Raw genomic sequence first — 26,995 nt, forward strand, 5'->3', positions numbered from 1 at the left:
ATTTTTGGTCCACTTGACAAAAGAAAATAAGTTAACACTGAGCAGCACTCCATATTATATTTAATATACATATATTTATAATATATATGTACACACAGTTAGCACGGTCTGAGCATCGGAGTCGGGGGCGTTGGGAGGGAACGGGGGGGGCAGCGCTGGCCGCAAAGAACGGGGGTTTGTGCCTTCTGTCGCTCCTTGGAGCTGCGGGGTCCTGGGAGACCCCCTCTCCCCTGCCGCGGGGGGGGGGCATCATGAACCTACCCTGTGGCACCAGAGGAGGGCCCTTCCGCTCCCCCCCCCCGGGAGCCCCCTGCCAGGACAAGGGAAGTCAGAAGAGGAAGCTGGTTTTAAGCTGCTTCGCCTCGTTTCGCTCGCCCTGAATTCTGCGCCTCCCCTCACACCCGCCCCCCCCTCCCCTCCCCACACTATTTTTACTTGGTGCTAATTTGCAGTGAGATCAGCACCAACTGTTCAGCTGTAAACACTGGGAGAGAAACGTACTAATTTAAGGCCAGTCCAGGCAACGAGGTTGGTCCCCCAGGTTGGTCCTGGGGGGGGGGGGGCAGGAGCTGCTCTGACCTGGCGGGCAGAGCCGTTATCCTGGGCACCAGGGCTGCCCCTCAGGTGGGGCAGAGGCAGAAGCCTTAGGGGGGGAGGGGGAGGCTTGCCCTGGAGCCATGGGGGGGCCTTGGGGGGGTGTGTGCTGTGCCAGAGCATCTGCTGGCTTCCTGCATCTCCTCTCTTGCAGACCCCAAATGCGTGGAATGCAGACCGTGGGGAGCCCGAGAATTCAGTCCTCTTCCCCCATCTTGGAGGGCCCCCCGTCCTTTCTGCCAGCTCTTCCCAAGAGTTGTGGGGCTGCGCTTGGCACCCCACGGAGCCAGGACTCCCAGCCCTGCGGCCAGGCTCCCCGTAAGGCCAGCACCTGGGCTGCACGTGAGGGACAGAAGGGGGGAGGGCCAGCAGGAGACACGGGGGGTGGGGTGGGGGGGCTTCAGGGGACACCATGTTAAAAACACAGTTCTAGCCCAGCTGTTTCTATGCACACAACGAGCACAAGACGCGTGTCGGGAGGGGTTACGCCACTGGAAGGGGCTGGAGGGGCGCAGGATGGCGGGGCTAAACGACGTCCATTCAACAGAAACACTTCGCATTCCAGCCGCCAGAGAAGTGACTTTCCCCAAGACCCCCCCCCGGAGTTCTCCGCAGGGCAGGACAGGCGCCGGACGAAGCCCCAGCCCTCCTCTGGCACCCCAAGGCCTCCGCCCTGTGTTGGCGCCTCGTGTGGGCGCCCTCGTGCCCCTGCTTGTGCGCCAGGAGGCCAGGCGGGGAAGGTGCCCGGTGAGGCCGAGTTCCTTGGTCTCCTCCTGAGCAGAGGCCGCTGCGAAAGCCACCTTTACTGGCCCCACGCGGGGGGCTGAGGGGGAGGCAGAGGGACCCTGTGGTCTTGGCCCCCAACCCCACCCAGCTGCCGGAGGTCAGTCTGGGGCAGGCAGGCAGGCAGGAAGTCTGCCAGGCTCCCTTCTCCACCCCTCTGGGGAGTGGGATTGGTGGCTCCACCACCCACTGGGAGAGGGCTGGTTTTATTGGGGGGGGGAGCTTGGGTAGGATGGGTCTGGGAGGGGGTGCTCCTTCCCCCAACGCCCCCTATAGAGGGCAGGGCAAGGCCTCAGTGAGCACCGGCCACCTGGCCTGGGCCTTGGGGGCAAGCGTGGCCAAATGGGCAACTGACCCTCACCCGCTGCCCCCCCCCCCCGAGGCACAGGAAGGGGGTAGAAAAGGAGGCACCCGTGGAAATGCCTGGAGAGGCCCCCGGGGTGGGAGGCCCAGGGAAGGCACCTTGTGGACAGGCAGGGGGAGGGAGGGCAGGGGTCGGTGGTGGTGGGTGCTCTGGTCCCCCTGTGCTCAGGGGGGGGGGGGGGGCTCTGGTCCGGCTGGGAAGGAGCTTCTCTTCCTGCTCCATCTCCTGACCCCTGTGGGGGAAGCTTGCCCAGGGAGGGTGGCAAGTTGTGGGGCATTCCTCTGCCAGGGTCCCAAGGCTACCTACTCTCCCCTCCCTTCTTCTTTCCCTCCCTCCCTCCTTCTCTCTCTCTCTCTCTCCCCCACTTCCTCATTCCTTGCAGAATTGGCCCCTGATCCACCTGTGGGTCGTCTCTTGCCTGGCGGGATGGGATGGGGGAGCAGCAGCAGCAGTGGGGGGGGGGCTTCCAACCCCTCCCCCTCAAACAGGCCTCAGCAGCCTCTGAAGACATGTATCAGCCAGCAACCAAGGTGAGAAACATGGGGAGGGGGAGGCATGGACCCCCCCCCATCTCCCTTTCTCCATTGCTCCCCCTTTCTCCACCCGGCTGGGACAAGGCGGAGAAGGGCGTAAGCAGAGGGGAGCGAAGGGGGAGCTGCAAAGTGCCTGAGCCGGAGCAGTGGAGGGGACGGTGGCAGTGATCCTTGGAGCTGGGCCCCTCTACACACGCACGCACACACACACACACTCCCACGCACACACTCTCACGCACACGCTGGGTTCAGGCCTTTTTGGGTGGGGGGGCCAGTTTGATGATCTCCTCCTCGGAGGGCTGCCGAATGATGTCTGTGGAGAGAGGGGGGCAGCGGTCAGAAGAGCCGGGGGGGGGCTGGAGGAGAAGGAATCCCCCCCCCAAACGCCCCCTAGCAGAGAGGGCCGGCCCTCCAAGGCGGGGGGGGAGGGGGGGCTCCTGACCTTTGTACTTTTTGGCGCTGGGGATGCGGGTCAGTTTGGTGTCCACCTCGTCCTCCTCCGAGATCTTCAGCACTTGTGTGCGGTACTCCACCACCCTGGTCAGCAGGTCCGGCCGGCGGGAGATCTCAAAGATGTGCTCGATGTAGGAGAGGTTGTCTGCACGGAGGAGGAGGGGGAGACGGGCACAATCAGGGCAGGGGCACCGGCCGGGGGGGGTGGCACAGAGCCTGGGTGGGTCGCGCTGGGCAACAGCAAGCGGCAGGCTGCCTGCGCGGCCGTCTCCAGGCGGTGCCTCTGCCGGCAAGTCAGATGACCGGGGTGGGCGAGTGGGTGTTGCGTGGCGGGCTGCGTGTGAGGCTGCCTGTGGCGCTGTCGCGTGGGTGGCCACACCGCTGGTTCAGAGGCAGGGAGGGCGGGCGAGCGAGCGAGCGGGTGGGCGACGTGCAAAGTCTTGCAAAGGCATCCAGGAGGAGAGGAGAGGAGAGGAGGGAGCCGAGAAAACAGCTTTTGCTTCAAAAACAAATGACATCACTTGGCACCATCTGCCCCCTTCCTCTCCCCTCCTGGTGGGCTGGCAGGGGCTGGCGAGAGGGCAGAGAGCTTCTCAGCCTCCTAGTCCCAGGACTGCTCTGGCGGCTCAGCGGGCGCCCTGCTTCCCCTCTGCCAATTTCCCCTCCTGCATTTAAATCACTCGCTGGCACTCTCGGGAGGGGCTGGGGAGAGAAGCCCCGGGGCTGCCTGGCATTACTGGGGCACCAGCAGCCTCTTCTCCCCACCCGGACCCTCCGTCCCCCAGCTGTGCCTGATAGGCGGTTTCTCCGCTTCAGTTCCCACCCGCAGCCCCCCAGGTGGCCTCCCTCCCTCCCGGTTCCACGCAGGGCCCCCGCTTGCCACCCAGCGCATGGCGAAGGGGCCCACAAATCTCCCCCCCCCCGCAGAGCTCCTTCCCACCTTTGTCCAGTTTCTTGTGCTTCTCCAGAAAGGCGAACCAGTCCTTGCCGGTGGCGATTTCCTCGTGCCGCTCGCTGGGGATGTCCTCCTTGCAGGCCGACTTCAGCTGGTCCAGGTCTTCGTTGGTGATGTTCTCGGCCAGCCCCTCCAGCAGGCTGCGGTACTCCGCCATCTCTGCAGGGGAGGAGGGGGCTTAGACCCTGGGAGAACTCCCACCCGGCCGGCAGATGGCGGGCGTTGGGACGGGCAGCACCCCCCACCCTGTCCTCAAAGAAGTGGGTGCTGCGTGGCCAGGCGGGGCATCGTCTGTGGCCGCTTCAGCCTCCTAATGCCTCGGATGGGCTCTGTGGGGTCAAATCCCCAGGGGGCTTCTGTCCCCCCTCCCCAGCTCCTCTCCTACCTGACTGCAGCCGGAGCGCCTAGCAGGCAGCCTGAGCCCTTCAAAACAGACGGCAAGTGGCTCTGTGCAAGGCTGCCCCCCCCCTCGAAGAGTGTGTGCCGACTGACGGCTGGGGTGGGTCTCTCTGCCTCCCCCCCCCCCAAGAACAGATTTCTGCATCCCGGCAAAAGCCTGATTTCCGCTCTGCCCAGCGGCTTAGCGATGGGGATTAGAGCGTTTTCATTTGGAAAGGAAGACCACAGGAAATAACGCCCAGACAGAGGCGGCCCAGGATCTCTGCCCGTGGGCCATCTGGCCTGGGATGGGGAGGGAGCGATGGGCTGGGTCGGGTGTGGGTCACGAGAACCTGCCTGTTTTTTGCAAGAAAAAGGCGGCACAAGGACCCCCCCCCCAGGCAGGGTCCCTGCTAGGCTTCGTCAGCTCCCCCCGGGGGGGGGGGCACTGACGGGATCCCCAGCGGGCACCATCCTGCAAGGGGGCTGCCGCACCCCTAAGACCCCGGCCGCGCTCTCTGCCTTCCGAGCTCTGCGTTCGAAGTCTACGTGTTCTTCCAAGCTCACCCACTTGCTTGGCAGACGCTCCTGGGTGGGACCACTGCTCTCCAAGGAGGGCCTGATCGAAGCTCAGCACGTGGCTTTCTTACTGGGGGGTGGGGGGCTTCCACCCCTCCCTGCCAAGCGCAGCCTCTTTTCCTTTGGGGGCTTGGCAGAAAGGCAGCCTGTGGGGCTGATCCCCCCCCCTCTTTCACCAGCATAGGCAGAACCGGCGGGGCCTTTCCCTGGGGGGCACCCAAATTCCTTTCCCACATAGATTCCTCGGATGTGAGCAGGGATTCTGGAGGCACAAAGGCACTTATTTTCCTCAAAAACAACCCACATCCTTCCCCTCCTTATTTCCCAGACAAGCAGGGCCCAGCGCCCTCTTCACTCTGCCTCGAAATCCAGTGATTTATTTTGCAGAGGTAAACAGCAAATAAAAAAAGGTGCGTTTCCAGAGAAGAGCGAAGGGCTCTCCTCCCACCCAGCCCTCCCACCGCTTCGTCCGAAAGAGGCATCTGTTGGAAAGAAAGGCTTCCTCGGGGAGGCTCACCGGGCGAGAGAAGCAGGAAGTGGTGGAAAGCTGGATCTGTAGCTACAGGCCAAGCTATCGTGCCCAGAAATCCTGCAGGCACCGGAGCATTTGCACTCCCAGCACTCCCACCCCCTTCACAGCACTCCTCTTCCTGCCCAGGAAGGAAGACTACGTGTGCCAATGTAAATGCCAGCGCAGTATTGCCAGGCGTGCCACAGATGGCTTGCCTATGCCTTTTACAGAAGCACCCGGGCACCCATCGTCCCGCTCTCCTTCCAGACCGATGGAGCGGCTACGATTGAGCCAAGGCCAGAGGGGGTCCCCAGGCAGCCCACCCCCCCCTCAAATGAAGTGCAATGGCCAGGGGCTGTGGGGGCTGCCCCCTTCATCCCTTTGCCCACCAGCCGGCAAACTCTATTGATCTCCACCCCAACCCAGGACCCCCATTAGTTAATCTGTTCCTGCGCAATCACCCCCAGGCCTTGGTCACAGCTGCTTATTATCCCACAGCCCCCCTCAAAAGACCCACTTCTGCCACTGCAATATCTCTACTCCCGAAGTTTCCCCCCTCCCCAGAAAGGTGTCGCCTTCTCTGTGCCACGTTTGCAAATTGCTATTTTCCCCCACAAGTGAAATTGCCCCCTTCCTTCTCTGTAATTCTGAGGCACCCCAACTTCTTCAGGTACCCCTCCCCACATCCAGGCCATGCCCAGGGAGGGGGGAAGACCCCAGAGGCTCCGGAAGGGCCACAAATTCAGCCTCGATTGGGGCTGGTTCCCCCCAGCAAAGGCTGCTCCCCCCCATAGAAACGAGCCAAGCCAGGGTCTGCTTTGCTGCTGCCCCCTCCCCTCTGTCCAGTCCAGCTGTTGCTACACTAGGGAAGTGTGGGGCTGGCCAGCAGGGACCAAGGGGCTGGTGGCGGCTCCAGCCTGCTCCATGTTCTCCTGGCTTCCCCAGGAAGGGGGCATCCCTGCCCTGCTGGCGAAAGGCAGCCCCCTTTCCAGATGGCCGACTTGCCCTCCCTCAGAAGGAATTGGTGGGGGGGGAGGCTCGCTGGGTGCTCGCCCTCTTTTCTTGTCCTTTCAGGGCCCCAAACAACGGCCTCCCCCCCCCGCCCCTTCCTCCGGCCTGCCAGGTGGCAGAAGCCCAGGGCCTGGCAGAGGAGGCTGGGAGCCAACGAGTTGGCACAGGATCTGCTGCGCCTTTCCCAGGCTCCCGGAGGCCAGGAGAGGCTCGGCCTGGCCCAGCGGAGGGAGGGGACGGGCGGTTGGCAGCTGGGATGGGCAGCTCAAGGCCGGTGGCAGAGCCATGGGTCCAACGGGCGCCTATCACCCATCGCAAAGCACGGCGGCTCCCGCGCCAGCTGCTCCCCGTGCCAGCCATCGGCCTGGATTAAGCCTAAGGGGGTCAGGGACGCAGGAGGACGGGTGGCCTCGATCTGGGCCAGATGGGCCCCCTTGCGAAAGGCTTCCTCCAGGACAGCTGCCTTCTGCTGAGGAGGGGGCTCTGGAGCCCCACCTGCAACGCCACGTGGGGCAGCTTTTCCACAGCCCAGAAGGGCTGGGCCACACTTCCCATCGTCCCCAGCCACTAAGGCGCATTGCCTGTGGGAAGGCTCGGGTGCAAATCCTCCCTCCACTCTGAAGGAGGGGCACTGGGCAGCCTTGGGCCAGTCCTGGCCTCTTGTCCTGCCCAGGGATGCCAGGGGGAAGCTGGGGAGGGAGCCCCCCAAAGTGGCTCCCCCAGCCGGTCCCTTTAAGGCCCGGCTTCCCTTCGGCTTCCCTTCGGTTCCTCTCTCCCCCCCCTTCTCCCTCTCCCCTTTTGTGCTCTGCAGGCCAAGGGCCGCTTTGTTCCCCACTTAAGTTATGCGGAGCACGGCGGGAGGAGGGCAGCGAGGCCTGCAAAAGAGGCCGGAGGGCCTTTCCGAATGGGAGGGCAGGGGGGGCTGGAGGGGGCCCTTCCCTTCCTTGGCTCCGCTCTCCTCAGCCAGGGGGGGAACAGGCTTCGTTTGTCCTCCTCCCGCTGTACAAAAGAAAAAGTTTTGCTTTCCAGGCAACTCTGGAGCTTAAAGTTTGGTTTTCTGCTTCTTTGCAAAGCCGGCCTGCGTTTAGCCAGAGAAAGGGGGCTGTTTATACAAAACGTCCGTTTCTCAGGAAGAAGAAAAAGGCCCCCGTCCATTTTGTCCCAGGAGGCTCTCGGTGGACATCCGAGGCCTCTGTGGTAACAATGGCCGTTGACAGATTTTCCCTCAGAAGAAGACAAATCTTCCACTTCCCTTTATTTGCAGGGAAATATCTAGAGGGTCCTCCGGACCCCCCGAAAGGCAGACATGGCCGGCCATTTGCGCCCCCATGGCAGGAGGAGGGGAGCCGTTTTGAGAAGGACCGGGGGTCTCTTCCCTCAGGGCCGAGGGGCTTCTTCAGCCAGGGCCCTCGCTTTGCACTGGGGGGAAATGACCATTTCTGGAGCAAATTCCCTTCGGCCTCTCGGGCTAAACACGAGGACGGACAGTTGGTCCTTGAGGAAGAAAGCTCTTTTTCTATTCAAAGAAGGCTCCGAGGTGGACGGATCCTCATCTCCAGCCACAAAAGTGTTGCGCTCCCCAATTTCTTTCCCAAACAGGCACGCGGCGCAGAGAGAAACTGGAATTAAAATTAAAAAAAGAGGATGTTTCTCAGACGAGAAACAGAGAGCAGCTGCTGTCACAACATGGCTGCCCTTCAACTCAAGAGAGGCCTCAGAAAGAGGGGGAAAAAAATATATATCTTAAAAACAGAAAAAGCCACACAGGCACTTGGCTATTTCTTACATTAGCCAGGAGCAACTTAGCTTTGCTCGATTATTAAATATGGATTAATTTCTAGAAGAAATCAGCTGGCACCAGGCCATGGGCTGGACAAAAGCCAGCTGTATTCTTATTTTCCAAGCATGAGACGGTCCTTTCCCTCCTGCCTCTAATGTCTTTTTTTTCTTTGTTAATTCATGACATCTAACTTCGGGCTGTCTTCTCCTGGTACCGCAACCTCCACGAAAGTACAAAACACGATTAAAAGCAATAAAAAACCAATAGCAATCAAAGCCTATCCTGGATGTGCCAAGGCCCCCCAGACGGCTTCCGGCTCATAAAACAGAGGATCTGCATCTCCAAAACAATCTCCAGTTTACTCAGAGGGAACCTTCCTTAATCCGCTTCTCTCCTAACTTGGGGTTTCTAGAGAGGGGGGCTTTTTATGAGAAAATAGAGGGGGAAATTTATTCACAGTTTTTAGCTCTGCTTGCTGGTGGTGAGATGGGCGGCTCTATAAATTGGTTTAACAAGTGAAATAAATAAACCGAAGAAATGCTGCAGGCGTTGACAGGTCCTGCAAACTTGTTTTCAACAGTGGGGAGCCCCACTTGGTCGGCTTGAACCCTATTATTGCAACGAGCCAGTTTGAGCCGAGCCACCCCAAAGGCTAAGCCGTCTGCGTATGGGACGTGCCTGGCCATCGCTAGGGGTGACATGATGGCAGTCTTTTAATATTTGAGGGGCTGCCCCAAAGAAGAGGGGACCCACCTCCTCCCCAAAGCACCTGAAGGCGGGACAAGCAGCAACGGATGGAAACTAATCAAGGAGAGAAGCAACCTAGAAGGAGAAATTTCCCGACAGAGCAATTAATCCACGGACTGCCTTCCCTTTGGGAGTTGAGGGTGCCACATCACGGAAGTCTTCAAGAAGAGATTGGAGAACCATTTGTGTAAAACAGCACAGGATCTCCTGCTCGGGCAGAGGACTGGGCTAGGAGACTGGGAGAAAAGCAGGGACCCTCTAACTTTCTGCAAGATTGCGTCGAGGGATTTTTCTCCTCCGTGTTTTTCCTCCTTCTAAGCTTGTTTCCCCCCCCCCCCCTGGCTGGAAAGTCATGAATTAATGGAAGGAGCCGAAGGAACAGGGAGCCCAGCGCATGGCATGGCCAGACACCAAGTCATGCGCCAGAGAATTGCTCTTGGGAGCGCAAGCCGGAAGAGGAACCGAGAGCTGGGATGCAGCCATGCTCGCCTTTCCTAATCTGGTCTGGATTTGCAGCAAATCCTTCCTTTCCAGCTGCTGACAGCTGTGGAGCTGGGTGGGCCCACAGCCAGACCTTGGTGGAAGAGGAAAACACCACACGATTTAACGTAAACAGCCTCGGTTCAATTGTATGGGAAAACAGGGGTGGATTCCTCAGTGGTCGCAGACTCTTAAGGAAAATTAAGAAAACACCCAGAAAGGAAAGACTTTTTTCTGATCCTGGGCTGCACTCCAGGAAGGATCCCCTGAAGGAATTGGTTGGGAAAAGGCTGTAATCCTTGCCAGAAAGCTTGGGGGGAGGAAGAGAGACGGGACTGGGAATCCAGAGATATTTCGGATAGAAGAAATTCTTTTTGCACCCAGAGCAAATGTGGAAGCTGGAATTGGGACGCTTGGTTAAGGCTCCCGTGGATGACTCACGGCGGATATTAATTAGGACACGGCTCCAGGGCATGCCGAAAAACGAGGGGTTCATTTGCCTCTTCGGTGGACCTCGTGGCCTTACAAAGCGGGTGGGGAACCGGCTTCCTGCCTTGCTGACCCCAGAGAGAGCTCCCTTGTAACGCAGAGCAGAGCAAGATCCCTCAGGATCCCTCAGGATGAAGGATCCTTCCCTTGCTGCTCTCTCGGCCTCCTCATTTGCGAGGTGGCCACAGAGCCCGCAGGAGGAGGCACAACCGCGGGAGCCGTGCCAGAGAGGATGGGGGAAGAACTTCCTGCCAAAGAAAGCCCACCGATTAAGCCACATTATCGCTAGGAAAACAATAATGACAGAAGCTAAAGGGGGACTTGGCCAAAGATGGGGTTGTCTTGGTGACCATGCAGCCATGAAGGGGAGGGAAGGGCAGCCCTTGTCACACCCCGCCAGACTCTGGGAAGGCCTCTCCATGCAGGGGGGCCTCTGGCACACCCATCTTGCACTATTCTCTGCCTTGCAGGGATCGTGCAAAGGGCTCACATGCCAGGGTGGGTGCCCGGCCTCGGGGCCGTGCGTGGTTGCAGCACCATGGAAGTCGGTTGCTGCCCCTGGCCTCATGGCAACGGAGGGGAGGAGGGAAGGTGTCCCCGGCCACTGTGGAAAGGCTGTTCCGAGCCAAGCAAACCGGGCAGTTCTTCCTCGCGCCTCCGCCGGAGCAGGCCAGGGACACCGCGAGCCCTCTTGACAAAGCCAGCCAGCCCAGCTACCGGAAGGGGGTTGGGAGCAATTTCCTTTGTCTCCATTCATGGCTCCTATGCAAAGTGGCTCATCCATATGCATGAGCGGTTCATTCATAAAAAACCAGCCCTTCTGTAGGCAGCTGGGTGGCGGCCTGCAAAAGGGGGGAGGGAGGGAGGGGGGGCAGGGAGGGAGGAAGGAAGGGGCTGTGGGGAGAAAATAGAGCTGTGATGAGAGCCATTATTCCTCCCGTGGACCTTGCCAAGAATATTTTCTCACAGGCCCGGAGGAAAAAGAATAAAGCTGGGCTGGGAGAGCTGGCGAGGGGGGGGCTGTTTTTCTCACTTGGGGGAGTCCTCCCTCCGGCACGGCCCCAGCCTCAAAGCTCACGACAGTGGCCAAGAGTTGGAAACGGCCCCTCGGGGACTGGGAGGCCTTCAGCCAGAGCCTGGGTTTCATTTTCTCTGGGCCCAACAGGCAAATACACAGGAAGGGAAACTCCGTCCCGGGAGAGGGAGGGTGCAGATAAATAATGGGGTGCAGCCCTGAAGCTCCCCAATACTGTTGGGGTTAACAGCAGCAGCACAGAACTCTGTGAACAAAGCCAGGAGGTTTGGAAAGAGAGGCTGCTATGGGCCCCCTGTGTCGGGGGTCTCCTGGGCAGGAGAATCTGCTGCTTTGGGCCAGAACGTGGCCCTCAACCTGGACTGAGGAGCCCAAGGAAGCCTGGCAGAGCCATCGTGGAGGAGGCCCGCTCAGCTCTGCAGGCCCAGAGGGGGCCAAAGCCGCAGCCGGGGCAGGAGAGGGGAGAAGGGTGACAAGCTTTGTGAATGCAGAAGGTGGCAGAAGAGGCTGAAATGGGAGCCAGATACGGGTGGCTCTAACGGGGGGCACCAGGGACCAGAGGAAGGAGGGTGTTTCAGTGCCCTGCTCTGGGGCCAAAGCAGAGCTGCTCCCCGCCTGGCATGCTGGCACAGGGGCATCTGCACCCACCGCTCGGCCTCCTCCTGGCCCTTCTCTGGTGGCTCAGAGGAGCGGCTTAGAGCCAGGGGTGAGAACTGGCAGCCCCCCCGGGGGGAAGCGAAGGGACACGGCGTGCCCAGAAATTAGGAGTGCCTGGAACTTGGCAGAGCGAACAGGGAGGGGAGCAGAGTGTTGGGTGGGGGGGGGAGGTGAATGAAAGCCATCCAGCCTGAGTTTTCAGGAGCAAGAGAAATCGTCATGGCAACTGCTAAGCAAGATATGCCTTTCCAACTCTCCCTGACCCCCCCCCCCTTCCCCTCTCTCTCTCTCTCTCCAACCTCTTCCCTTTCCCATGAAATCCAGAGCCCTGGAGCTCCTTCGCCCACCAAGGGTTTGCTCTCTGGTCCAGGTGTGGTGGCCCTGATCCCTGTTGCACAGAGGAGAGATTCCTCCCACTGGGTCCCCTCGTGAGCAGGCTGGTTAATGCCAAGGCTCCCCGGGGCTAAGATGGCAGAGGATCCACTTCCCTCCACCCTCCTGGGGACGATTGGCCAAGGCTGCCCAGAAGAACCTCCAGCCGTATCGTCTTTCTGAAACCCTTTGAGGGCTTTGAAAGGCCGAGGCTGGACTTGAGGTGGGAAGGAAAGCCTCGGATGTCGCCCCTTTCCTTCAAATTTGCTCGATCCCTTCCCTCTCCAAGGCGAACTGTGCCTGTGTGTTTCCGGAGGAAAACCACTCAGAGAAACGAACTGGAGGCTACGCGCAGACCGGCCAGCTTCTTGCCCTCTTCCCGTTGCCATGCCACCTGTGAACTCACACTTCACCACAATAGAAACTTCCGAAGGCGCATTGGCAGGAGGGGAACCAATCCCCCCAGGCTGGAAATGAGGGTTCTCTCCCAACCGCTCCCCCCGTCCACTAGGCCAGTGTTTCCCAACCTTGGTGACTTTAAGTCCTGTGGACTTCAACTCCCAGAATCCCCCAGCCAGCAGAGCTGGCTGGGGAATTCTGGGAGTTGAAGTCCACAGGACTTAAAGTCACCAAGGTTGGGAAACACTGCACTAGGCCATGGTGCTGGGAGCAGAGATTCCTCTCTGGCTTAGAGGCAGGATGACCCCCTTCCTCCTTCCCTGCGAAGCAGTAATTTAATTTGTGACACAATATGGCTGTTAAACAAGCTGCCCCTTAACCCCAACCGTCTCCCTTCCAGCTCCTTCTTCAAGTGGTGGCCTCCCCCCTTTGACAGAGGGGGGGGGGGATTTGCCAAGGTCTGGACTTGGGAGGGCCAAATATTTCCAAACATTGACTGTTTTTCCAGCAAGGTCAGCTGAGCGAGGGGGGGGGGGCAGGTTTCCTCAGGGTCACTGCAAACAGGATCCCAGGGAAGAATGGAGGCTTTGCTGCACCCTCACAAACTAACTGACCAAGAGCCGACTGACCAACGCAAGAACATACGAACGAGGAAGTTTTGAAGTTCCGGCAGAGGACGGCAGGATGTCCTTCACCCCACTTCTGTTCCTCTTCCTTTCAAAATAGGGGGTCAAAGGACCGGACCTCTTGCTCCTCTCCCAAAGCTCCAGGAAAGTCCCTCCTGGATGGGACCCCTCCTTCCCACAGGCAGAAAACGTCCACTAGGAGCACCAAGAAGTGCTCTGGCCCAATTCGGAATGAAGCAACTTCTTAATTCTCCGAGTTCTGGAAATGCCAGCCAGCCACGGACCGAAAGGAGGGAGCCCACCTGGCTGAGGTCTTAGGGATGCCCGGCTTCCGCCCCCCCCCCGAATGCCTCCCCAGCAGATGTGGAATGCCTCTGTCTGCAGCTCCAGCTGCAGGGGGGCCAACTGGCCAGTTCAGCTTCCTCTGCAGGGAGGGAATTGCATCAGGCTTGCTCCCCCCCCCCTGCCGCCAGCCCCAGAGCTAATTTGGCCTTTCCTTTCCCCCCCATCCCTCTTCCTATTGTTTTGTTTTGGGTTCCTGGTTTTAAAGAAAGTGCAGCTGTTTCTCACATGTTCGGCCCCACCAAAAGAGGCAGCCCCCTCCCCCACCCCCCGGAAATGGGATGGAATGTCCGGTGGAGGAGGGGGGGGCGCCGGTGGGGAGGAATATCGAAGGACGCGGAGGAAACAAAGGCGAGGCGAAGCATGGGGGAGCCATGCCATGCCTGAACAATGGGCTTTTTGTTCCCTTCCCCAGCGCCCAAATCCTGAGACAATGAGGAGGGATGGGCTGGTCCGGGCTGACACCCAGAGACAAGATGCGATTCAGGGCACGAAGGGGAGGATGGCGAACCTGTTTTCCACCCTCGGCCTGGCAGACGGGGCGGGCGAGGGAAGCCCTTTCACAGCCTCCAACCTCCCTTCCTCGCTTCCCCAGGAGCCAGAGAGAGTCCAGCAGAGCCTGGGGTGAAAGATGCAACTCAAAGCCTTCTTCTCCCCCCCCCCCGGGGGCTGCCAGCCCACCAGCTCTCTGGCTGCCTCCCTTTCCTCCGTTCCCCAGCCCAGGGGGGTTGTGTCCCTGTCTTTGGTTCTGCCCTGAAAGCCCCCCAGGGCAAAAGGTCTTCCTTCCCAATGAGCCTCACCGATGGAACCCACTCGTGCCAGCCTATCGTGGAAAGACGTGAAGCTCTGGGGGAGAAACGCCGTACGGGCATCGGAGCAGAAAGACCACAGGTCAGAAGAGGGCTGGAGGCTGCAGCCAGGTTTGCCTGCTGGCCTCTAAGAATAATTCCAGCTGGACAGCAGAAAGCGCCTGCAGCATGGCGGAAGTCGACTGACCCCCCCCCCTCCCCAGCCCTGCTCCCTCCCTTGCAGAACTGGGGTTGAAAGCGTCTCTGTTGGCCTTTTAACTCGGGCACAAAAATGGCCGTGTCCGGAGAGAGGGCAGAAGCAGCTCCGTCTGCCAGACTTGCCATAGCACTTACAATACAATACAAGAGCAGAGTTGGAAGGGGCCTTGGAGGTCCTCTAGTCCAACCCCCTGCCTAGGCAGGAAACCCTATACCGTTTCAGACAAATGGCTATCCAACATCTTCTTAAGGACTTCCAGTGTTGGAGCATTCACAACCTCTGGAGGCAACTTCTGTTCCACTGGTTAATTGTTCTCACTGTCAGGAAATTCCTCCTCAGTTCTAAGTTGCTTCTCTCCTTGATTAGTTTCCACCCATTGCTTCTTGTTCTACCCTCAGGTGCCTTTGAGAATAGTTTGACTCCCTCTTCTTTGGGGCAGCCTCTGAGATATTGGAAGGCTGCTATCATGTCTCCCCTGGTCCTTCTCTTCACTAGACTAGCCATGCCCAGTTCCTGCAACTGTTCCTCATATGTTTTAGCCTCCAGTTCCCCTAATCCTCTGCTGCTCTTCCCTGCACTCTTTCTAGAGTCTCCACATCTTTTCTACATCGTGGTGACCAAAACTGAATGCCGTATTCCAAGTGTGGCCTTACCAAGGCCTTATAAAGTGGTATCAACCCTTCAGGTGATCTTGATTCTCTCCCTCTGTTTATGCAGCCTAGAACTGTGTTGGCTTTTTTTGGCAGCTGCTGCCCACGGCTGGCTCCTATTTAAGTGGTTGTCTGCTAGGACTCCAAGATCCCCCTCCCAGCTACTACTTGACAAATAGGAGGAGCTCCTAAGGTGTAATGCGCTGGGGCAGCTGAGGAAGACTAGAGTTCAAATCCCTGCTGAGGGGCCCCAAAGCCTGTCGGGGTGACCTCTGGCCACTCTCCCTCTTTCTCTGCCTCCTCCGCTTCCAGCTTTTCTCAGAAGATGCTCTGGAGACCTGGAGTTGAGCAGAAATGTTCTGCTGACCACAGGGAGAGGGAGGAAGGGAGGGAGAAGAGCAGCCTCCAAGTCCGCCAGAAGCTGGACCCAGAATGGGGGTCCAAGGGATCCAGCAGGAGAAACCAAATCCCGATCCCAGGGCAACTTTGAAACACCAGCCCTGCAAAGCCTGGAGGAGCCGGGCGGAAGGTTGCAGTCAGGGGGATTTCAGGAGACAAGAGGAGGGTCTGGGCAGAAGCCCCCTCCCCAGGCCCCACCAGAGCAGGTGGAAGAGCCCATCGGTTACCCACTAAGAGGCGTGGAAGGGAACTGAAGGGAGGAAAGCAAAGGGTCAAAGAACAAAAGGGGGGGGCAAAGTCCACCCCCCCTTTCCCAACTTCAGTTTCCAGGAGAGGGCGGGGCCTCAGGGGAACTCATGGAGCCCCTCCCCCCCCAGGCAGACCAGGACGAGGACCAGATCCAGCCATTCTGCCGCTCAATCCAGCTTCCTCCTTCACAGGACAGGAAGGGAGTTCAGGACTTTTGCTTGGGGGGGGGAGGGGGGGTGAGAATCCTGCAAATAGCGGGAGGGAGGAGGAGGGGGGGCTGCTGTGACACCAGCCCCAACCACCACCTGGACCCCCAGCCCGTTTGGGGCGCCCTGGTGATCCATGGGGCCAGGTGGGGGCGGGGGTGCTTCACCTTCGTCCAGCACTGGTTCCTCCCCGGGACAGGCCCTGGGAAACGCCCAGGTGGGAGCTCTCCCAGACTTGGGGAAGGAGCGCTGGCCTGGGGTGCTTCTCAGTCTCTCCGCCCCCCCCAGATCCCCCCTCTTCTCCGCTGTTTCTGGGCGGGAATGGAGGGCGCCTGGTTCCCAGCCGCTTCTCCAGCCCATCCTCCCCCTGCCCAGCCGAGGCGGCGGCTCAGCCGGTGCCCCCGAGCGGTCGCTTCCCTCCGAGTGGGGGCGAGGGGAAAGAAAGACGGGCGCGGCCGGTGGGGCACTTGGGCATCCGCCGTTTAGGTCCGCAGCTCGCGGGAAGGAGGCCGGGAGTCAGGGCGCCCTGGCCGGCTCCCGCAGCCCGAGCCCCGGGCCAGGCGGCGCGCTGCCAGGAAGGCGGGGAGGAAGCGCGGGCGGGCCGGGGCAGGACAGGCGTGGCGGGCAAAGGGACGGCCGGGCGAGCGCCGGTTCCCCCCGGGGCGCGGGGCCAAGGGAGGCCGCCGGGCAGCGTGCAGGTGGCCGCGCCCCCTTTCTCCGTCTGTTCCTGGCGGAGCGGCTGACTCCGAAAGGCGGCAGGCGAGCCGGCCGGGCGGCCAGGAGAAGCCGGCGTGGGCCAGGAGGGCGGCGGCAGAGTTGGCCACAAGGGCTGGGCGGGCGAGGGGCCAAAGAGGAAGCGGCGGCAGTGATTCAGGCGGGCTCCGCGTTTGAGTCACGGTCACGAGGAGGAGGAGGAGGAGGAGGCTGGTCGGCCAGGGGTCTCCGGCCGCGCCCTCCCGGCGGCTCCTGGGCCGGGAGGGAAAAAAGCGCCTCGGCGGCAGTCTCCGGCTCACCTTCTCTGCCTTGAGGCGCCGCGACCGCCTCTGCCCATGTGCAGAGCGCCCGCGGCCAGTTCCGTTGCCGCCAGCCGGAGCCCCCACCCCCACCCCTTCCTTCCCCCTTCCCTGGAGCCCGGGAAGAGGCGCCGGCTATTACCGGCTGGCTGGCTGCCCTGGGCTGGGTGGGCGCCGGACTTACCCGCGCAGAGCGACGGCTGGACAGGCAGAAGGAAACGGGCACCGCCGGCCTAGCGGGCGAGGGGCGTCCTGGCTGCGCCTGCCGGGACGGGACGGGCGACCCTGGAGCTGGGCGTCGCAGCTGCCCAGGCGGAGGGCGGGCAGGCGGCTTCGGCTCTCTCGCAGGCTCTTCTCCCGCTCACCCCACCCTTCCTCCTCCTCCTCCTCCTCCCCGCCGAGTGATGTCAGCGGGAGAGGCTGAGCTAGAGGGGGAGAAGCTGGCGGCTGGGTGGCTTTTTGTGCCGAGCGCCTGGCTCCGGATCGCCTCCGAGGGAGCAGGAAGCCGCCAGCGACCGAGCGAGCGAGGAGCGGGAAAGCGAGCGGCGTTCACACGTGATGCCCGAGCAGGAGGAGGAGGAAGAGGAGGCGAAGGCAAAAGAGGGGAGAGCGGGCGGCCGAGGGACGTCCAGCCTGTCCGACGGCTGCTCCTCAACGCCGCTTCCCCCTTTCGGCGCCCCTCCTCTCACGCGGGTGGTCTTCGCCCCGCGGTCTCGCCAGTCCGGATGCGCTAAGAGGGCAGCAGCGCCCAAGGCGGCCCCGAAAGATCGGAAGGACCCCCGCCGTGCTGGACCTCTCAGACTGCCGCTCCGCTTGAGTGCTCATCCTTGGGGAGGGGGCTGGGGGAACAGACCCTCGGCCGCCCCGTGTCCCAGGCGCCCCCCTCCCTCCTCCCCAGGAGTCTCTGCTGCAGCCGCCTGGATGAAAGACCCTTCCTGCCCCTCTGCCCGCGGGGGCCCCCAGTCCAGAGGCTGAGCCGGCCATCAGCGAGGCCATCCCGAGAGCCAAGGGCAGCAGCCCAGCGGCCATGATGGAGGCTCCTATGCCTTGACCTCCTGGCTGGCCCTGAGCCCCCTCTGGCCAAAGACCTTCAGGCGTCCTGTGGAGACCAGGAAGTCGGGACTCTCCCTGGTGCCGAGAGGCCGCTGGTTCTCGGCTGGCCAAGGCAGCCCAACCAGTGGCAGCAAATGCTAATAAAACATGCTTGGCTCATATGGGGCAGGGGGTCATTGGCCTAACTGTCAGCGGCTGCTTCATTTAATAATCAGGAAAGAAACCACTCAACTCCATTTGTTTGGAATTAAGTGTACTTTTACTAATTACAAACGAACAGTAGCAAAGCAAAGCTGAGTCTGGTTAATTGGGCGCGGAAGCAATGGATATCATGTATAATTCAATCCCCTCCCCTTGGCACCCCAGTTGATAGTCCAATTATAATGCACCCAACTGTCAGGTGGGAGATAACTTCAAAAAACATCACCATGGTGGACTGCTGGACAGTTAACCTTGGCGGGAAACTCCCTTCCTCCACATGCGCAATGAGATGGTCAGGTCAGCATCTAGAATATTCCTCCAGCACATCATGATTCCCCTCCCAAATACCATGCCCCCCTCCCTGTTTCAGTGGCAGCCGAAGCAGCAGCAAGGCAGAGGCTGACACTAACACTCCCTGTGGGGCATTCAGGGGGCATGAAGGGCGGCCAGAGGGGAGCTCCGGAGGGCCAGGTCCTTCTTCTCTGTGGGGAAAATGCCTTGGACCTCTGAGGCTGGGGGTCGGGGAGGCCCACTTCTCCCTTCCCGCAGCTTCCGTGGCTGCTTCCTGCCCCTTTTCTGCTGTGCCAGGAATGGAACAGGAAGTGCCCAATGAGTGAGACCGAAAGAAGAAGGCCGGAAGTGCCTTCCCTGCTGCCCACCAGCAGGGCCAGGGGGGGCAGTTAAGAAGAGACCTCGAGGAAGCCCCCTTTTGCCATTGGTGGGGGACGACACAAATCAGGTTCACAATAGGATGGTTCCTCATTACTTAATAGTGGAGATTAATTAGTGGTTAGGTCCAGCCCCGATTAGAACGAATGCATGTCTTGTGCTTTTAAATCTGTCCTTTTTTTTAATAATTTTTTTTCTTCCTTTTTCTTCTTTTTGTAAGCCGCCCAGAGTCCCTCGGGATTGGGCGGCATATAAATTCTATAAATAAATAAATAATAAATAAATAAATATTGCTTGGGTGGCTGAGCGTATGAGAGGGGAAGGGAGGAAGAGCAGACTTTGGAGGTAAGGAGGGGCATTAGAAGATAGCAATACCACTTAAGACTTATATGCCGCTTCATGGTGCTTTCCAGCCCTTTCTAAACGGTTTATAGAGTTTACACAGCCTCTTGTCCCCAACAATCTGGGTCCTCATTTTACCCCCCTGGGAAGGAAGGCTGGAAGGCTGAGTCAACCTTAAGTCTGGTGAGACTCGAACTGCCAAACTGCAGGCAGTTGGCACTACTGCATTCTCACCCCTGTGCCGCCACCGCCCATCCTTAAAATCCCCCCCCCCCAGCAGTGATGGAGACAGTCCTCCCATCCTTTTTGTCACTTCCTTAGGAAGACTTAGGGTGGTTACTCCAAGGTGCCTGCCAGTTCTGCCCCCTGCCTCTATTACACCTCCATCACACCCCCTCCCACCCTGAAGGTTCTCCCCACCTCAAGGCAGCTCAGAGCAAGTTTAACCTTCCCTACCTATCCCCCCCCCCACTGCAGATGGATCCCTCTGCTGCCCATGTCTCCCCATCACCCACAACGCCCGTGCATAGAAAGCTTTTACCGGGGTTGATATTAATAGACTGGCAATGTTCTTCATGCATTTTTGATTGGGAGGGAGGGAAAAGCTGGTGGCTCTGATAGGAACGTGGGATTCGCCGAAGGAATTGCGGAGGAGCTCCGCCGGCCGCCGCGACCCCTTCTTTGTGGGGCAAGGGGGGGCTCCTCTCCATGGGGACAGGCCTGGCCCCTTTCCTTGGGCCAGCCCACCCCACTCCTGCCCCCCTGCTTCCACTAAGCAGCACAAAGCAAAGGATTGTCCGTCCACCGTGGGCAGCTGTAGGGGGGGTAAACTGCCCCTGGCCAAGGAGGCTTAATTAAAGGCCTCTAGAAGCACCACAGACGGGCCGGCCCTCCTCCCTGAGTCTCTGCCCTCTTTCTCTAGGGCAAATCCCTCCCTCCCTCCTTCCCTGGCCAGCTCCTCTCTCTCTCTCTCCTGGCCTCATTTCTCCCTCCTGTGAAACGGGAGCAAGCGCAGCCCCCTCCCTCCCAGGGGCAGCCGAGGGCAGTGCTGGGCCGAGGGCAGAGCCCGGGGGCTCCTAAGTGCTGCCGGGAGGATGGATGGACGCAGCGTTTTTTCCACTGCCAGAGAGGAAAGCTTGGAGGGGAGGCTGAGTGTCCTCTTTGATTAGCATATATTATTCATAGAGACCGTCCAGGAGCAGTGCTGGGGGGGAGGGGGGGAAATAGCCTTTAATAGGTGGCCCTGGCCTGTTTGGGCTGCCCCCAGAGGCCCCCAGCATCCGTGGGAGCCGCGTGGCCTTTGCGTCTTCTCTGGGGTTGGAAGCCCTCTAATCGCTCCTTCTCGTGGCTCCCTGGCAGGGTGGGAGGGGTGGAGCATTGCCATTTTTTGGGGTGCACAGTTTCCATGACGGAGCAATCGAACTCTTTCTCTAACCCCCCCTCCCCCAACCACAGAATATTCCAGACTTTCTGACCCCCCCCCCAAAAAAACGCTGTTTGCCAAAGAAGGGGCAAGAGGGGGAGGGAAATACCTCTCCAGTCCCTTTCGTTGTTCCATTTTTTTTTAATCACTTTTGGTTTGATCTGTACAAAGGTGTTGAAAAATATACATATTGTACATTACGCCCCTCACAGCCTTCTGAGCTGGCTCCCCCCCTCCTTCACTCGAGAGAGCAGGAAAACAGAGCCCAAATCTCTCTCTCCCCCCCCCTCCACGAAGCTCCGAAAGTTAATTTGCATCTGGTTTTTACTGCTGGCACATCTTCTTCTGCTTCTTCTTCAACTAATTCAGCAAAATGACTCAGAATTTATGGTCCTGAAAAATGGAACTCCAGAAGAGTTCAGAGAAAGATCGGTTCCTGATTCCTGAGAACTAGGACAGCAAAATCCCCTTCCGTGTGTGTGTGTGTGTCTGTGTGTGTGTGTGAAAGGAGAAGGACCCCTTGGGGAACAGTTTCGAAGGGACGTGAACAAGTTTGCCGATCACTTTTCCTGTTTCCGTTCCTTGCGCATGGCTGAAGGTCTTTATAAAAAGCTGCTGCCCCCTAGCGAGTTTGATGGAGCTACCTGGAAAGGTGAGCGCCTTGTTGCCAGGGGGAGCCTGGAGGGGGACCTGTTGGCATCAGGTCCCAAGGCCTGGGTGGGAAGGGGGGAGGGCAGGGGCTATCTTTTCAGGTGATCGGCCTCGGCCAATAAGGAGCCCCCAAAGGCAAGGACCAAGGTGCATGATGGGAAATTCCCCTGGCCCTCCAAGTAGGGCTGATGCTCGCCACTAGAGTTGGCACCACCCCAGGAAAGGTGGCATTCTCCCCTGGCATCTGGCCAATTGAAGCGGAGGGCAGACACAGGAGCCTTTGGAGGAAGACGAGAGAGGGCAGGGGGGCCCAGGGGGGGGCAGGGGGGCCCAGGGGGGGGCTGCATGGAGGGAGCCTGGTCAGACTGCGGTGGGGGCCTTGGACGTAAATAAGATCAATATAAAAATATTTTCTGCCTAGGGCCGGGGGTCTTTCCGTGCAGGCCAGGTGGGCTGCTGTTGGGCTCAGCTGTGTGTGGGGCCGGAGGGCGGGATGGGTGGGGCTCTCCAGGCAGGGCCGGCCTTGCACGAAAAATGGGAGGGGCCTTAGTCATCATCATCATCGTCATCGTCGTCATCATCATCATCGTCTTCGGTGTTTATCTCTCCTTCCAGCACATCCTCAATCCAGTCTTCCAGCTCCTCCGCAGAAGGAAGATCCTCCTCGTCGTCCATGTCCATCCAGATGCTGTCGGCCTGGGCGGGGGGACATCGGAGGGGAGAGCTGCTGGGGGGAGTCCGGTTGGGCAGGGCCAGCCCCCCCCCACCTCCGCCCCCTGGCTGGCTCCAGTGTCCAGGCCTTCTCTCTCGGCCCATCCTCTCGGCCCTCTTTCGAGGCTCAGTCCGGTGGCCCCCAGCCGGCCCCCCGGCTGGTCTTCCCCGAAGCCCTCGGGCACCCCTCCCCGGGCTGTGCCCCATGGGCCCGACCTCTGACACCCAAGGGGCAGCCACATGTTTGACGGGACTCACATCCGTCACGTTGACAACGCCAATCTGAGGCCGAGACAAATCGATGTCGAAGGTTTTCTCCCAGTAAGGGATCAGCTGGGAAGGAAGGAAGGAGAGAGGGGAGAGTGAGGCTTCTGGGGTTTGGTTGGGGGCTGGAATGGGGGTGGAGCACTCTTTGGGCCATGGGGTAAGGAGCCCCTTTCACCCCCACACACCCCCACAATCCCTTCTCCTCTGGGGCTTGGTCTTATGCTCCATCTGCCCCTTAGGGGACCAAAGGGGGCCTCGTCCTTCCCTCAGCCTCCTCTGCCAGGGACCCTGCTGGCTTTTCTCCCACGCCCCCTGTGGCCCCCTGTGGCCCCCTGTGCCCCTGCCCTCCCACAAGCACCCGCCTCCCCCGTGCCCCGTGGCTGCTAGCAGGCCCTGTGAGATCCTGCAGGTCGGGAGGGAAGGAGATCCGGGCCCCAGGGGAAAAGGTGTGTGGCTTCTCTCCCCCCCCCATTTTAAAGGAGTCTTCACCAGTGGGAAATCCTCGGGATCGATCCAGATGATGCTGAGATCCGGGTTGTCTGTGTTATCCTGAGCGACTTCCTTCAGGATCTCCAGGAACTCGTAACCGTCTGAAGAGAGAGGGGGGCAGGGGGGGGGGCTAAGCAGCCTTCTTGCCTGCAGCCCCTGAATGAGCCCCCCCCTCGCCTCCTCCCACTTCCCTTTTCCCCCAGAGCGTCTCTGGCCCAGGGCAGCCCAGGGGGGGCCTGGGACCAGCAGCCCAGGAAAGTCCCTTGCAGGCCGGAGGGATTCCTGACTGCGCGTGCAAGAGGAAGCGTGAGGTGCTTCCCTTTCGCAAACCAGGTTTATAGCTGGATAAATGGTAGCCAAGGAGGGATCAATACAGGATCACCCCCTCCCCAAATTTAGAAGGACTCACCAGGGTCGTCCTCCTCCGCGAAGGCCACAATGTGGATGCCGTCCATATCGTCTTCCTAAAGGGGGAGCGAGGCGGATCAACGCTGGGCGGCTTTATTGCTCTCTCGGCTGTTTATTCCTGGAGGACCCCCGACTCAAGGAGGAGAAGCAAGCAGCCCCCAGCCCCCTCCCCACTTGGCAGACAGGACAACGGCAGAGCAGCCTGAATGTTTTCCTGGCCACGAAGGGAAGCTCAGCCCGAGAGGCCGGGAGTCTGGGGGCTCATCTGCGGGTGGAGGTAGCTGGGGCCCCTTCCCCAGGAGCAGCCCTTCCACCCCCCCCCCACAGGGCCATTTCCCTGGGCAGGAGAAAGGGGCTCGGCTGAGGAGCCCCAGGACTTCCCAGGGCTTGTAAATCAGCCGCCGTGGTGGGAGGTTTGGCTGGGCCCCCACAGAAGCCCCCTGGCCTGAGATCTGGGCAGATCAGCCGTGTGTCTCTTGGAGGGGCCAAAGGGGACCCCTGGATGCCTTTGGACGTGTGGAGAGAAACTGGGGGAAGGGCTTTTATAATTGATTACCTGGCCAGCACAAAGTATCTGTTTCCAGCAGAATTGCTGCCTTTGTGTCCTTTCTTTATTATTCATGGGGAGCCGATATTGGGTTCCCAGTGGGGGGGGGGGGAGGGAGGGGACTTTCTGCTCTCTGGGAAGCTCTGGGGAGGGGGCTTGGGCAAACTCCCCCCCCCCCGACTTCCTTCTTCTTTGCCTCTGGCCACGGAGGGGAGGCCACGGAGAGGAAGCCCCCCCTTGGCAACCCTGGGAGCAGCTCAGGAGGTTTTCTTTGGCCCCTTCTCTTCCTCCCTCCCAGGAGGGACTCTGCGGGTGCCCGCCTGCTTCCTCTGCCCTGGAGACATCCTTCGGAATGGGGAGGGGCCTCTCCCCCCCCCACTTTCAGATCCGTGGACGTACCCAAGTCTCGTACATGCTGTCTGCGTGGAGCTTCCTCAGCGTTGGCCTGCAAGAGACGGACGGGGGGGGGGGGGAAGGGCAGGGTGAGGGCGAGAGATGGCAGCAGAGGCCAGCAAGGTCTTTTCAGACACCCCCCACCCCAGGCAGAGGCCTTTTTCTTGGCAGTGGGGCAGAGGGGGGTGGGTTGACTTTCCAGCCCAAGGATTCCCAGGGCTCCCCCACCCAAATATGAGCCAGCCCCAGCCCTATTTAGCTAGCAGCCCCCCTTCCAAGCAGGGAGGGCTTCCCTGTGTGGTGGCAGCCATGATCTTTGCAAAGCCTCTTCGTTATCGGCCGGCCCTTGGCATTCCTGGCTTCTAGGGGCCGACCCTCTGGGCAGGGAGCGTCCGTTTCAGGGGGAGGTGCAGAGCTGCCTGCCCCCTTTTCTTCCCATTGCCTTGAGCTCCTGTTGCCCTCTTTCTCTAGGGGCCAACAGGCGGAGGCCCACTTAATGGCTTGCGGGGCTGGTGGGTGCCAGGAGCCCCCCCTGCTCAGGGACGAGGGGAGGGGGAGGCCCACTTGAGGTGTGTTCCCCGATTGGGGGAGGGCACGAAGCCAGAGGCTGGGAAACGCCACCCCCCCTTGCCCTTTGCCAGGCTCATAAGGGGAGGGGTGTCCTTTCTGGGCGTCCAATCCCATTGGGAAGCCCCCGTCCCCAGGACCGGGGTCTTTCTGGGCTGATGATCACCGGCAGCCCCCAGTGCAAGGCCACCCAGCATGGAGAGGGGAGCCGTCCGACCGTTGGGGCCAAATGTGTGCCGTTTCCATGGCAGCCGGAGGAAGAAGAAGCGAAGAAGAACTCGGCACGGACGCTGTTGATGCTGGGAAGATGGTGGCCATGGCAACCGAGGACGGTCTCCCCACCGCAACCAGGCACAGAAGCTGCTCTGAAGGCCCCCCGCTGCCAGCCCCCCCCTCCCACTCTCCCCCAGGGCAGGTGGGGGGGGGGCAGCTCCACCTCTTGTGCTCCTCCATGAACTGGACGATTTCCTCCTCGCTGTTGGGCTTGTCCGGGATGGTGACCGGCTTCTCCATGAAAGGCTCATAGTAGTCGATCTCGTTGAGCTTCAGGGAGAGCTTCTTCGCCACCTGCCAAGACAGAGGAGGGCAGGCTGGGTGGGCAGAGCTCCCCGGGAGCCACGGGGCCTCCTGCCCCAGCCAGCGCCCCTCGGAAATGCCTCCCTAATTCTGGCTGTCGGCTGGGGAATGCTGGGAATTGAAGTCCGTGGCCTCTCAGCTGCCATGACTGAGAGTCCCCGGGTGTCCCCTTTGCCATTTGGGGGAAACTCTCTCTCCCTCCCTCCCTCCCTCTCTCTCTCTGCCACGTACCTTGCTGTCAAAGGTTGCAAAGAAAGGGATGTAAGGGTGGAATTCTTCAGCAGCATCTTCAAAGGCCTTGAAGTCTGGGAGAGGAGGCAGAGGGTCACTCCTGGTCGCCCCAGCAGAACGGCTCCTCCTTGCATCGTCTCCCAGCTCGGGCAGCCTGTTTCCCCACGACCTGAGAGTCCCCTTCCCCACCCAGCTTCCCCCCTTGGGCTTCTCTACCCAGGAGCCCCGGAGCCCGTTTTCTCCTGGGAGTCCCTCCCCCAACGGCCCACTCACGCTCCGAGTCCTCGTTCTTGAAGTAGCCGATGAGTTTGGGCTCATCCTCAATCCTCTCAAAGGCTTCGAGCTCATTTTCTCCATCGATAAACTCCACGGGGTCTTCCAGGACCTGCGGGAAAGGGGGAGGGGTCAGGCCTTGGCCACATCTGCCCAGCTGGAATGGGGGGAGTGGGTTATGTCGGCTTTTCTAAGGGAACGGGGACTGCCAGGGGGATTCTGGGAGTTGAAGTCCACCCATCCTGGAGGTGGAGGCTGAGAAGCCCTGGTTGAGGGCCTGGAAGCAGGGGACTCTGGGCCCCTACTGGTCCCAGGCAGTCCCAGGCTTTCCCCCCCCACCACCTGTAAAGAGGGGAGAGGGGCTGCAGAGGGCCAGGAAGAGGGTCGCTACTTACGTCAAGGAGGAACTCCACCAGGGTGTCGGCCGAGAATTCCCCGTCGTATTCGATGACTTCGTCCTCCTTGAAGACGTAAACGCTGTCTTCCTCAGTCAGCCCTGCGGGGGAGGCCAAGGGGGGGGGTCACCCTTTGGAGATTGCCTTTGGACCTTGGAGCACGGAGGGTGGCAGCCTGGTTCTGCAGAAGTGGGCACCCCATGCCAGGATGGATGGGTCGACCAAGAGCAGGGCCCCAGGTGGAGCGCAGAAGGGCCAAAGAAGGGCCTTGGAGGGGGGCTACTTGTCTCGGGAACCCCAAAGGCCCCTTAGAGCAGTGTTTCTCAACCTTGGCCACTTGAAGATATCCGGACTTCAACTCCCAGAATTCCCCAGCCAGCATTCGCTGGCTGGGGAATTCTGGGAGTTGAAGTCCGGACATCTTCAAGTGGCCAAGGTTGAGAAACACTGCCTTAGAGGGAAGCAGACGAACACGGCTGTTTTCACTGCCCCCTGGTGGCCTCCGGCGTTGGTTCTGCTTCCACCGGAATCGAAGCTTGTTCCCTGGAGACCCCGAATGAGCTTGGGCCCCGGGGGTGTGTGTGTGTGTGCAAAGAGGCCGTCTCCGGAATGTCAATCCTCACCTAATTTTTTGGCCACTGCGGCGTCCTTCTCTGCGTCCACCAGGCCAAATCCAATCCCTTTGTCTTCCAGGACTTGGGCTGCTAACTAGGAGAAAGAGCCCCACGCGGCAGACGGAAGGGCCAGAGGAGAGAGAGAGACAGAGAGAAGACGGGGAATGAAAACATTGCAGGGAGCATCTTGAAGGATTTCCGGGCGGAGGATCCAGAAAGTAACAATCAGATGGATTGATTTATTCAACCTTTTATCCCTCCTGGCTCCCAACCCTCCAGCTCCACCTGAACCTCTGGCTTCCCGCAGAGTTTCTAACTAAATGCCACCGTTCAATCAGCGTTTTGGGTCACTTGGAGCCCCCAAACTTTGCAAAAGCTTCAGGAAAGACAGGTTTAAAAATTAAAAAGTGGGGGGGGAAGGGAAGACAGGCTCCGTCCTCGTTTCCCTCGGATAGTTTTAACCTTGAATCCCAGCAAGAGGGAACAGCTGTGCTCGCTCCCTTTGGCCATCCGGTCAGGGATAAAAACGGGTGAATTCAGTTGCTGTGGGGGGGGGGGAGACCCAACCGCTGAC

The 26,995-nt window shown here is 60.1% G+C and overlaps 2 protein-coding genes across 4 annotated transcripts; both read right to left on the reverse strand.

Annotated features, from left to right (window-relative positions):
* Positions 1-44: 44 nt before the first annotated feature.
* LOC106540361 (proliferation and apoptosis adaptor protein 15) lies at positions 45-16,984 on the reverse strand. Of its 3 annotated transcripts, none has more exons than XM_087703206.1 (4): positions 16,796-16,984; positions 3,668-3,841; positions 2,717-2,872; positions 45-2,587 (listed from the first exon to the last, which is right to left on the reverse strand). In XM_087703206.1, exons 2-4 carry the CDS (start codon positions 3,837-3,839, stop codon positions 2,523-2,525), a joined length of 393 nt encoding a protein of 130 aa, XP_087559332.1. In that variant the 5' UTR covers positions 3,840-3,841; positions 16,796-16,984; the 3' UTR covers positions 45-2,522. The 3 variants fall into 3 exon arrangements, with proteins under 3 accessions (XP_087559332.1, XP_013910917.1, XP_013910919.1); XM_014055442.2 differs by lacking the exon at positions 16,796-16,984 and adding an exon at positions 5,157-5,265; XM_014055444.2 differs by lacking the exon at positions 16,796-16,984 and adding an exon at positions 4,068-4,203.
* A 4,283-nt stretch (positions 16,985-21,267) lies between these two features.
* Positions 21,268-26,515, reverse strand: LOC106556603 (calsequestrin-1-like; the record flags this gene model as incomplete). The annotated part of the gene is made up of 10 exons (XM_087703205.1): positions 21,268-21,646; positions 21,920-21,994; positions 22,418-22,518; positions 22,827-22,881; positions 23,772-23,817; positions 24,769-24,899; positions 25,140-25,213; positions 25,413-25,524; positions 25,808-25,908; positions 26,431-26,515. Coding segments are annotated over 10 exons (930 nt in total), but the record flags the coding sequence as incomplete, so codon positions are not given.
* Between the last annotated feature and the right edge of the window lie 480 nt (positions 26,516-26,995).

This window comes from Thamnophis sirtalis, unplaced genomic scaffold (assembly GCF_051295495.1).
Source record: "Thamnophis sirtalis isolate CommonGarterSnake01/CBP01778 unplaced genomic scaffold, rThaSir2_p1.2 scaffold_79, whole genome shotgun sequence".
NCBI classification, from domain to species: Eukaryota; Metazoa; Chordata; class Lepidosauria; order Squamata; family Natricidae; genus Thamnophis; species Thamnophis sirtalis.

Bases quoted from the DNA above. Each gene is read 5' to 3' on its own strand.
- LOC106540361 (XM_087703206.1), bottom strand. From the start codon at position 3,839: ATGGCGGAGTACCGCAGCCTGCTGGAGGGGCTGGCCGAGAACATCACC. The intron at 2,873-3,667 runs GTGGGAAGGAGC...TCCTCCGTGCAG, and splicing joins GCACAAGAAACTGGACAAAG to ACAACCTCTCCTACATCGAG. The intron at 2,588-2,716 runs GTCAGGAGCCCC...CTCTCTCCACAG, and splicing joins CAGCGCCAAAAAGTACAAAG to ACATCATTCGGCAGCCCTCC.